Source organism: Cydia splendana, chromosome 4 (assembly GCF_910591565.1).
Source record: "Cydia splendana chromosome 4, ilCydSple1.2, whole genome shotgun sequence".
Taxonomy (NCBI): domain Eukaryota; kingdom Metazoa; phylum Arthropoda; class Insecta; order Lepidoptera; family Tortricidae; genus Cydia; species Cydia splendana.
Window position 1 is genome coordinate 17501128 of NC_085963.1, and position 12259 is coordinate 17513386.

At 37.7% G+C, this 12259-nt stretch overlaps 1 protein-coding gene across 3 annotated transcripts; it reads right to left on the minus strand.

The window, feature by feature from the left end:
* Positions 1-284: 284 nt before the first annotated feature.
* On the minus strand, positions 285-11891 carry LOC134790060 (sodium-coupled monocarboxylate transporter 1-like). Of its 3 annotated transcripts, none has more exons than XM_063760815.1 (14): positions 11426-11887; positions 10656-10815; positions 10436-10501; positions 9301-9352; positions 8888-8955; positions 8398-8552; positions 5741-5881; positions 4618-4726; positions 4380-4489; positions 3956-4098; positions 2951-3078; positions 1808-1977; positions 935-1160; positions 285-412 (listed from the first exon to the last, which is right to left on the minus strand). In XM_063760815.1, the coding sequence occupies exons 1-14, from the start codon at positions 11635-11637 to the stop codon at positions 344-346; spliced, it is 1809 nt and encodes a 602-aa protein (XP_063616885.1). In that variant the 5' UTR covers positions 11638-11887; the 3' UTR covers positions 285-343. The 3 variants fall into 3 exon arrangements, with proteins under 3 accessions (XP_063616885.1, XP_063616886.1, XP_063616887.1); XM_063760816.1 differs by having other exon boundaries at positions 313-408; positions 11426-11888; XM_063760817.1 differs by lacking the exon at positions 935-1160 and having other exon boundaries at positions 336-412; positions 11426-11891.
* Between the last annotated feature and the right edge of the window lie 368 nt (positions 11892-12259).

Sequence of the window (12259 nt, forward strand, 5' to 3'; positions counted from 1 at the left end):
TTAAAAATGATTATCGGCCAACTATGTTTTAAAAAGCCGAAAGTTCTTAATCTGGCCTGGTATAGATAGATCATGTCATTCACGAAGACGCGTACCTTGACTCGTATAGTCATGTAATTAAGGGTTATATTTGACAAATCTGCGCGTAGGTAATCGTGGATGACACGAACTGTATCCGGTAGTATAATAAATAGCGACTGGTTACCATGTTTGTGTGGCTTGTTAGATTTGTAAAAAGGTTACTGGGGATAAGGAAAAAAAGTGACATTTTGGTAAACAAAAATGTAGAAATAATTTATTACGAATTAATTGCTTATAAATAATACAAAGCTTCATTACAAACTCAACTCACTTCTTCGCATTCAGAGATGGGCTTCATATTTATACAGGACGAATTCACTTGATTGGCTTCCTGGAAACAAAAAAAGGAAATTATTTTGAATTTGAATCAAACACAACTGATTTCAACTGACTGCCCGATTCGAACTTTAAGATGTAATACATCAATTAATAGATTTAGATACCTACGATATGGATTAGATGTGTCAGTGTCAAAAGTTTTTGTTTTTAAGAAACGTCACATTTGACACTGACAGTCATATCTAATCCATATCGTTTCTAGATCTATTAATTGACGTATCTTAAAGTTCGAATCGGGCCGTGAATCAGTTACTCGAAGTTTGACGCTCTATCTTTTAATTTGTTTTATCATTGAAGCCATACTAATATAATGACTTAATGACTAATATATACTCGTATTATAAAGTAACATAACCATTTTAGTTTGCTGATGACATTCGTCCAATACTTTCAAAAGACATCATAAAAATAGTATAAATATAAATAGATAATTAGATAGAGAAGAATAAGAACATAAGAACTATAGAAAGAGAAGAAAACACGTGGATCTAAGTAAAATTAAATTCGAACTGACCTTATTGTTGCCGAAAGCCTTTATATACGGTTCTTCGCTCGGATGCGGCGGGTCCTTATAAAGCCTCCGCAACTGTGGCGCCAATAGCTTCGGCGCCGGGGGTACGTACGCCGCACCACACGCGCGGTTCACGCGCGATACCGATGCGCCTACTGCGATGGTGACCAACATGCCGGCGAGGGTGTACCACATGTAGGATACTCGCAGGATGGGGTTTACTTCATCACTGAGATAACAAATTCATGGAAGGGTTCATTAAACAAGCAAATAAAAAAAAACCCCACAGCGATATAATTGTTTAACCAACTTGAAATCGTTATAGATCCTAAATGGTCATTCAAAATGATCAAGGAACCTAAAGATAGATAGATAGATAGATAGTTGATTAGTTGATTAGTTTGTAATTTTATTGCAGTGCCCTTACAGGGTTGTGTTGAAACATATACAATAATCATAAGATCTTTTTGTACACACAAAGCAATGATTAAATGAAATGAAATGAAATGAAATGAGATAATTTTCAAATTTCTATGAATTGATACCCATTTTCATTTTCAGCTTTCCACTGACATCTAAGTATTTTTTTTTTTCAGGATGGTATCCGATTGTCGCCATATTCGGACAATTAAGACAAATATCGGACCACGCGTTTTCTTTCTTAGTGTGCTACAAAGGAACGATTGACGGAAACATTTCCTTGCACGATAATCATCAAGGAACTAGAAAGTATAGAGACAATTTTTAAACAGACAATTTGATTATATACTTAATCACAATTTTCCGTAACAAAAATGTAAAAAGTTGCTGCTTCTTTTTGTACAAGCAACACATCGAGAAAATACTGTTTTTTTTTCATAAGTAATAGAAACTCACACAATAACCGGAACGTCAGCAACAACTGCAACAGTGTAGTTATACGAGCACCCCGCCGTTGTGAGCGGTTTGTGCCCGTGGGTTATAGCTCCTCGGGCGATGGCGAACTGCGCCGTCAAACACCATGTCGCCATCGTCAGCAAACCGCTGGCACCTCCTATCAGCGCACCCTGGAGAAAGAATCCTACTTTGAAAGTTGAAAGTGAACACTAAAGCTATTTTTTTTTTGTTTGGACGGAATGTTCTGTTTGTGGGCATTTTTGTATTTAAAGTTGTACCAAACATTGTTGTCTTAGAATTGGAATTTTTTATATTATTTCTACTCAGAATCATTAGCTTTTTCCATTTTTACTGAAAAAAAAAGTGTCCCCATAATTTTTGGTCCGTTTGGTTACGGTTTTCAATACAACCTCCTATGACCGTAACAAACGGACTAAAAAATTTATGAAATTTTGGGGACACTTTTTTTCTTGTATTAGGATCGAAAGAGCTCGTGATTCTGAGTCGAAAAAATATAAAAATTCCAAAATCTAAAATGCAAGTTGGGTGTACAACTTTAAATAGAAATGCCCATGTAATTGATGAGCAAAAAAGTTTACAATTGGCGGTGCTTTTCAATACCGTAGCTAAGGCATATGAAGTCTCATACTTTTATACCCATATTCTCATCGACACGTTTCACAGCAAAGTGAAGGCATAAAAGAATTAGAAGGGAAAACGCCCAGATATTGCTCCGTAATGGAGTCAATATTCAATAAAGACTACCTACCTATAGTCTGTATCTTTAGGTATTTAAATAAAAGTAAACAAAATTTACCCTCAAATGGCTCCTTAAGCCAGTTGAGGGTAGATGAAAACATTACACGATCAAATAATGTAGGGTAAAGTCAGGTCGTTCAGTGACAGATCCAGGTGGTTTTGTATTTGGTTGGTTAACCAATAAATGTTATAACTACCCGAAAATGTACAATTTTTTTGTTTACTTTTATTTAAATACCTAAAGATACAGAGTATAAGTACCTACCTATAGAGGAATCGAAAAGAGCATGTTACATGCTCACGGAGCTCGTGCGTAAACAGTCTCGAAGTAGTGCCGTCAAGGTTTTTTCAAAACCTGCCAATCATTGACTAAAAATTACTTACAGAGGCATCGACCCACGGCATCAGAATGCCCATCGTGAACACACCCAGCAGTGGACCCATGGTCATCGCTTCTAAAGTCATTGTCAGTTGCAGAATGGTGCCCATCTTCTCCACGACAAATACTAAGGCTGCATAGAGAAACAATAAAGACATATAAATATAAATCATGAAATGTACCTAACAGTTACGAGTATTATACACTTTTATGCAACCGAGCGATGGTAATAGTAGTTTATGTGACTGCTACATAATAAAAGGCATTAAAATACGAGTGTGGGTTTATGAAACGAATGAAATAAGTTTCATAATAGTATCACACGAGTGTTTTAATGCCTAACAAATCATTTTTTAGTTACAAATTAATTAAAATATAAACTGTACGTCAAATGGCGGCAAAAGAAAACTTTTTTCACGTATGTCACGCATCCGTAGTTTTTTTTTAATTCAGAGACAAACTAGAGTCGGGGTCGATTACCATATCGTCCGATACCGACTTACATGCGGGATTTGTCAATATTGTATGCAATTGTCATTTGATTTCGAATAAAACGTAATCTCGATTGATATTAGAATATGGGTCAAATCAAATTGCTTTTTTTTCAGAGATGTTCGAAATTTGAGTGCATTACCAAATCGATTTTGATATAGTAATGAAGCTATTACCACATTTTCACAGATAAGAAATTTGCTGTAACAAAACAGTTTATCGTAATGTGGGCCATTATTTACGGATTTTGAAGGCGTCATAGAGAGTTTATGATATGTGTGTAGATAAAATCTTATAATCAACAAAAAGGGCCAAAGATGTCTGAATATAGATTTTTACGTTAGTTCTAACACATTTAGGATCGATCACGGGGAAACAGACTGGACATGTATATATATATATACATGACTGACGCAGAGGACCTTGTTGCAAAAAATCGCGCTGGCATTCGATTTAATGTGATGATCGTCGCGCCCCTATGAATGAACGTGCCAACACAAGCATTTAATAGTCATTACCTACGCTTACTACGCCCAACAGCACAACGACTCCCCTCAACAGCCAGTTAGTCTGACTTTCCGTCAGTTGCTTCTTGAAAAATGGTTTGTAGAAGTCTTCTAGCACTACCGCCGACATTGAGTTTAGACTTGTAGATAAGGAACTAAAAGCAAAGAAGATACACCTTTAAAGATGACTCACGTTATTCCGGGCAGGGTCCAGGCCGGGGCTACGTGAGTCATCCTTTAGATATAGTTTAATCAAGGTTTTAACAGTAGGTACATAAACAATTTTGCTGTAAAAATACTTTTTCATGACCATTCAAATCTAGCAGTAATTAAAGGTTTTGTGCCAGCTCAAAAAAAACGGTTCGAAAACCTAGTTTAGGTATTAGGGCACGATTTATTCTATAACTTATACTGCGATCTATAATTTTTGTCATACCTCAGAGCCGCGCTGAATATGCCAGCTACAAAAACGCCGGGTAATCCGGGGATATCACCGAGGACATCCATAACAAGCAATGGCAATAGTTGATCCTTCTGCTTCGCCAACTGAAAATATACTCTAAATTAATAAAAATAATCAGGAACGACAATGTTGTAATAACTTCGTGTATAAAGGAAACTTTCCAAATTATGATTTATTTGTTTTGTTTTTATTAAAAATAAATTATTGTTACCTTGGTCGTCAATGGATCGCAGTCATGGAATCTAGCGTAGATGAGTAATCCACAGTACAGGCAAAAGCAGTAAAGAGTGGATATGCCGATGCAGAACAATATTACAGCACTGTAAACAAATGAACAAATAAGTGACTAAAGATTTCAAAGTTACTATAATTCCTATTCCAAAACCGTGTTCGGTTCCTTAAACTTTGCAAATGGACACAAGGAAAATTTCAATTCAATAGAAATTAGTTAAAGTTGGTTATTGAAGTGAAAACTTCTTTAGCGGCGCTGTGCACTTTTTTAGGTGGGAAAAAAATTCGGGCAAGTGCGAGTCGGACTCGCGCACGAAGGGTTCCGTACCATATAAAAAAAAAAAAAACAAAAAAAAAAAGCAAAAAAAAAACGGTCACCCATCCAAGTACTGACCACTCCCGACGTTGCTTAACTTTGGTCAAAAATCACGTTTGTTGTATGGGAGCCCCATTTAAATCTTTATTTTATTCTGTTTTTAGTATTTGTTGTTATAGCGGCAACAGAAATACATCATCTGTGAAAATTTCAACTGTCTAGCTATCACGGTTCGTGAGATACAGCCTGGTGACAGACGGACGGACGGACGGACGGACGGATGGACGGACGGACGGACGGACGGACAGCGAAGTCTTAGTAATAGGGTCCCGTTTTACCCATTGGGTACGGAACCCTAAAAATGATAAACTCGAGACAGCGTAAGGCGTAACGCGTAAGGCGTCTCTCCTCTCTTTCTACCGCGCGGCGAAAATGTATGCCTGAGCCTGCTGTTTCATTTAGGCGGCGCAGTGCGCTTGCGTGATGTGTGACGGACAATGCCATTGTTTTTTTATTAAGTGTTTAGTGAGATTCCCTCAAACTGGTATTAATATAACTGTAGTACCAGTAGTACTCACAGTGATGTGCTTAGGGGTTTCAAGTAATGCGATGATACAACGCTAGATGGCGTTAACCTCAATTATACATAGTGCTGCAGACATTTTGCACTATATGGCGCTGTTATTAATATTTTGAGTTACAATGTCGTTGAGTTTTCACTTCTGCCGGCACTCCCGGAGTGCAACCCGTTGTTTTTTTATTAGGGGGTTGCTAGTAAAATACATACCATTTAGCTCCGCGTAAGGTCGGCAGCGCCAAGTACCGCTGGACCATGGTTTGGTTGACCGAGTTGGCCTGTAACCAATAAATCAGCCCACCGATCACTAGGTTCCAAATTGTATGCCGCGCTGTGGGGCTGGGATCCCAGCTGTGGACAAGTAAGCAGTGGCATAAAGTCACCTGGTAAGGTAAGGCTTAAGTACCTATAGTTAGGTAATAAAAGCTTTTATGGGTTTACCCTTGAATTGCCGACAGACATTTCATCGAATGTTATTTCGAAGACAACGTTTCAAGTATTTTCATTTCATCGACAAGTTATTGCGTCGAAGAATCTATACTCGTAAATTTAAATCGGGGACTTTTAATTGGTACTTGAGTTATTTTGTATATAGTTTATATCGTGGTATTTCTTTACGGGTTTTCTTATTTCATTTTGGATTGTATTTAATAAAATTTATTACGCGTAAAATTATTTCAATTTGTAAATTTCGTTATCGAAACCAATCGAAACTAAACGCAGTCACGTCAGACGGCTCACTCTGCGCGATTATAGCTATGTGCTCTAATATTAAAGATATAATTTTACAAGGCTGCCATTTTCATTTTGGGCAAATTATAAATAGGTTGGTAACAATAATTTTTAACCGACTTCAATTTCATAGAAGGAGGAGATTCTGTATTCGGTTGTGGCTATGTTTTTATTTTATGTATGTTCATTGATTACTCCGAGATCCGTGGGCCGATTTGAGTAATTCTTTTTTGTTCGAAAGAAGGTATTTCCAAGGTGGTCCCACATTAATCTGGTGCTGTTCTGATGATGGGATCCATGAGGAATTGAGGGAACTCCTCAATTTTTAAATGCACATGTAGGGTGATTTGGGTGTTTTCTTAAGCAACTCGAGCATTTTCTCTCGAAAACCACCAATTTGATGAAATGGACCTGATGATGATGATTGTTTTGATGATGATCATGACGATTTCTTAAAATGTACGACATTCGATTATTCCGAGACCCGTGGTCCGATTTGAGCAATTCTTTTTTTGTTTGACGGGAACTGCCTCCAAGAGTGTCCCATATTAATCTGGTGCTGTTCTGATGATGGGATCCGTGAAGAATTGAGGGAACTCCTCAATTTTTAAAGGCACATGTATGGTGATTTGGGTATTGTCTTAAGCAAATCAAGCATTTCCTACGTACATACATATATAGCCACATTGTTATCGAATCGCCCTAAAATCATGGTATGCTTCAAATTTGGCTTGGCACCGACTTCAAACATATCAGTTGGTAACGCATATACTTAAAAACTGATAATATATTATTTTATCCTTTTTGAAGTCGGTTTTCTTTTTTTTGTAAAAGTTTTTATACAGCCGTTCATTTCTGTGTAGCGTCGCAGTTCTAACCTAACCTAAACCTACTTTGAAAGCCGTTCGTTTCTGTGTGGGATCGCAGTTCTAATCTAACCTAAACCTACTTTGAAAGCCGTTCGTTTCTGTGTGGGATCGCAGTTCTAACCTAACCTAAACCTAAATACTTTGAAAGCCGTTCGTTTCTGTGTGGGGTCGGAATTCTAACCTAAACCTACTTTAAAAGCCGTTCGTTTCTGTGTGGGGTCGCAGTTCTAACCTAACCTTAACCTACTTTGATAGCCGTTCGTTTCTGTGTGGGGTCGCAGTTCTAACAACAACTTAATGGAAAATTTAAGAGGATACACTACCTTAGGTAGATATAGGGACATGGACCTATTTATGTGTCAGAAGGTACGCAACATGACAACCGCGAGTTGGCCACCATATGATTACCACAAGGCTACTTATGTAGCCTCAACGTGTCAAATTGCGGCAGGTCAGTCGTGCAATCGCCATTTACAAAGTACACCTTCAGTGACTTTCTCGTGTCAAATAGGCGCCATGTTAACCTTATATTGCAACTGAAGGATTTTCCTATTATACTTAATCCAGTGGTTGATGTCACCGTTGAGGATGTGCTATTCCTATGAATATTTATAGCCATGTGTGGGACGAACAAAATAGAGGTATTATTTGATGATGATTGACCTAATGCATTGCATAGTGCATTTGTTCTAGATACGTGGGTAGAAAAATAAATAAGATGATAACCGGCATCCATCTGTTCCATATGCAAATGCGTATCCTGTGACTATTTTTAAGTGACATACACCAAGGGTATTCGTGTAGCAATGTCGCTGCCGTTTGGATTAATTCCATTTGAAGTTACTAGTGAGAGAATTCAGTCAGGCAGCATATTTGAAGCTTATTGGCATCATTACCGGCGAATAGGTACCTACGTGCCACTGATGGGTACATGGTACCTACATGACTCTTTAAATTGTGCAATAGAGTAATAATAATTTCATACTAGCTTAATGAGTATTGCGGACTTCACGAAAATCTATGGCATCTGTCTTTTTGTACCTATGATGCCACAGAGAATATGAATTCATTAGGTGCCCATAGCCTCGTTAGCTCGTTAGTCCCTGCGTACGTGTACAAGTCCAAATCAAATTCGAGGTTTGAACTCTTAAAGAAATAGAAGAAAGTTCCAAATTCAATAGCGCAAAAATTGATGGCTTGGGTCTTACGAGGATAGAGATTCAGACTCTGGATCTCTGAATAAGCTCATGGGGTGATATGCCTTACTTCGGTAATTCTATCCTCCCTGAGTCCATGTTGCGCTGCCACACGACCCCGATACCACCCACGTCGAGGGTACCCTTGATGGCCACCAACGCCATCGCCCCCACCATAGCGGTGATCTGAATCACATCCGTCCACACCACCGCTTGAAGACCACCCTGGGAAAGAAAGAAAGCGTTAAAAATTATGCGCATATAGTATTAAGGTAGACTTGCTTTGCAAATTCGGTTCAATGGTCTACAGACAAATTTGACTGAACTTGAACATTTCCTAAGCGATAGGGTCGAAGCTTTCTTTCAAAAAACATGGTATTTTACTTCAAACTTTTAATTTTACTTAAAGCTTTTATTCTAATTATAGTTGCGTAGAGTTACCTAGACCGACAGAGTGTCGGTTGTTATAATCATACGAAAATGGTTATCATTAAATAATATTTAGATATTTAAAAACTTCCGATATTTTACAGGCATATAGAGATAAGACAGACTCTTACCGCACTCGTGTAAAATATGCAGACTAAGCACACGATCGGTGTGATAATATGTATATCAACTCCAGTAACTAAAAAAGAAAAACAGTAAACATTTCAGATATTTATTCAAAATCGAAAGATATTTTTTATAGGTCTACTTTCCTACCATTTAATTTTACCTAATGAGCCAGTTGGTAAGAAGTTAGCTACTGTCGTGAGATAGGGGTAGAAGGCGTAACTGCATGAAACTAATTTGTAGGTATTCAATTAATTAAGTAAAAATTTAATTTATTAATATTTATTTAGATCACAAAACTCAGCTACCTTCTACTAGAAATCTCTGCGTAACTTAATCTCTAACCCATCCTAAGATATAGGTAAGTGGTAGACCTATAGATTTGTAAGATGAAAAGGTGAAAATATAAAATCATCACCTTGGTTGAACGCTAATGCAGGCACGTATACAACAATCGGCAACCAGCCTATCTGCAGAAAAACAAGATCATTAGTAAAGACTGTATCGTTAATTCTAGGGACAACTTTACTTAGCCGGTTTTTTTGGTATTATATTTTTATTTCAAAATTACACATGTGTTTAATTAGTGCTTTAATAAGGAACACAATTCGTCCTGGGACCTCGACGTAAAGCATATGGCTTGGACAAAATTTACCCAATCCTCTCGAGTAACAAGTTACGACTGCTGACAAATACTACAAGAAAATTTGCGGTTTGCTAACAAGACAATATCACACAAAAAAAATCGTACTATGTAAACAGCAATTACACATGATTCGTATAGCGAAACATCTGGACATAGTCTAAGCATTACTTTTCGTAAAAAAAAAGTTTAGGATCTGTGCATGGTGGCCTTTTAAAGAATATGGCATGCTACTTACGACAACTAACTATGACTTTGACATCTAATATAACTATCATGGAGTGTTTTTATCGACCCACTCTAGCGATGGATCAACGCCATGAATGTCCGTTAGGCTTTGGTTTTAAGCTTATTCTTCTAGCTGTCTCCGTCATTACGCTTCCATCAGAAATTGAAGGGATTCCAAAACGTGGGGTGAAAAATCGTTTTTATGCAAAAATAAAAATTCACCACATTTATTCCGCAGCTGCTCAATTGAACAGTCATGAAGAGGACACTTAGATAACATGTTTTGGCAGCCTATTAACCTGTTGTTACTTTAAATCGTACCAAAGAGTCGGTGAAATTCAGCTCGATAGGCTTGTCCGGACTATATTTGCTATAAGGTATTAAAAGCATCATAAAGTCCCTAAAATAAAAAAAATGTCAAACCTTCTTAAATCAGATATAGCTTAAAAATACCCTCAGATCAAACTCTTAAAACATAGTAATACAAAATAATACACATGCCAACAGTTAGACCAGGTTTAATCTGTCCCTAAGTCCCTATACTTAACAATACGGTCTTTAGTGTCGTACGAATAAAATAAGAATGGCAATGTGCGTTTAATGACCCGAAGAGTTTTAAGTTATTATTTAAAAAAAATATTTATTAAAGTACTAAATCAAAAATATTTTAACAAATACTCACCAAAGTAAAAGCGAATAAAAACGATCCAAATAGTCGTACCCTGTTGTCAAATCTCATTGATAAGTACTGAAACATAAGAATAAATAAAAAAATATATAATATTACTTTTATAAGATGACCTAACTAGGTAGGTATATCATTTTAGAACCTAATATTTAGACAAGACCAGACAAGACCTAGTTAGTGCGTTTAAAATATAAGCCCTAAAGATAGCACTAACCTCATAGTTGGAAGTGATTTTGAGTTCGTGGAACACGGGAAGATATACTTGAGTCATCACGAAGGACATCAGGAAGATCCCGCCCATGATAAAAGCGTACTGCGTTCCATACATATACACCTCGGTCGGCGAGCCCAGGAGCGTTATACCTGATACAAAACTGAAAATACCTATACTTAATTAAATCATTTATTTAAAATAACAACTGAACTATTTGTGTTGTGTTGTGTGAAGTAAAAAGCAAACGGGTTTTATCTTTTGTTTAATCGGTAGTTTTTTTTATTTTGTCAAACTCTAAACAAATGAGTATTTTCTCTGATCAATCCTGGTAGAATTCCACCCAAAACCTAACAGGTTATGGGCCTAATACCACGCGTACCTTGGTACGCGAATAATTAGTACGTAAATAGTTTCCGGCAAAAAGTGTTAAATCAATTCGAAAATGTCGACGATTTGGTGGCGACGACCTCGTCTTCTGCATCGAGATCCGGGATCGCAGCAACTTTGAAAAGCTCAGGGGAATAGCAAACTATGGCAACTGGAAGTTTTTGATGAGTATGTACCTGATTCACGAAAACCTGTGGGATTGCGTACAGGAAGCGTCCCCCGGCGTTCCCAAGGTCAGCGATGAGCGTCTTGCAAAAAAGGGTCCAAATTCGACCAAAAATCGAATCGTTTGACATTAGTTCGAATTTCCGCACAAAATTACGAATTAAATCGATCCAGCGATTTGATTACACCTAGCTAGGCATTATGAGGTACCTACTCACCTAGCCACCAAGGACATAGCAACGGGAACAACCTTCATATTCCTTCCGCCCAGCAGATAATCGCTCTGCGTCGTCTGCTTCTTCATGAAACCCCAATAAATACCAACTAGAGCACTTATTGCCAGCATGAACACAAACACTACGTAATCCACCCACGAGAATCTTTGCATTTGATGCACCATCTCATTTATATCTCCATGGAGGTGCCCCATTTTTGGTTCGTATGAAACTCCGTTGGTGGTAAAAACTATTCTCTAAGAGGGAAACCCGCGCGTCTTTCGATAGGGGTATTAACAGCTCCTAATAATCCCTTTACCACTAATGTTTTTTCCATGTAAAAAATATTGTTTCCCGATATCATGTCCTAGTCCACAAGGCGCCCTGAGCTCGAATGGCACAAACCAGCAATCTGGCAATCAAACAATTACGATAACTCGCAATTTAAAAGAGGATGTTGCGAGATCCCCCCACGGGCAAATCGGGAACTGACTAATACTTGAAAACAAGTGAGTAACAGTGACCACCGAATCCTGCAACCTTGCCTGTTAATGAAGACCTTGGCTTGATCAGGCGTTTGTGAAGAACCTGTGGTCCCTGGGTAATTACGTCGACTACGTCCTTCATTGCCGCTGGTATCGCTACTTACTACATAAGTAGATAGGTACAATGATTGTAGTGTTGCTTAGTCTTATTAAAGTGCTAAAAACAACGCGGGGGCTCAATTAGAAAATTAAAGTCTATTCTGTACACATAAAGTCAGGCCAGTCGAAGTCGTCGAAGTTTCTTTTGGAGCGATTATTTTCGAAAATATTTATTTTATCAAACTCTTGTAGA

Bases quoted from the DNA above. Each gene is read 5' to 3' on its own strand.
- LOC134790060 (XM_063760815.1), bottom strand. From the start codon at position 11,637: ATGGGGCACCTCCATGGAGATATAAATGAGATGGTGCATCAAATGCAA. The intron at 5,882-8,397 runs GTAAGGCATATC...ACTTGTCCACAG, and splicing joins GGGAGGATAGAATTACCGAA to CTGGGATCCCAGCCCCACAG. The intron at 4,727-5,740 runs GTATGTATTTTA...ATTTGTTTACAG, and splicing joins ACCTTACGCGGAGCTAAATG to TGCTGTAATATTGTTCTGCA.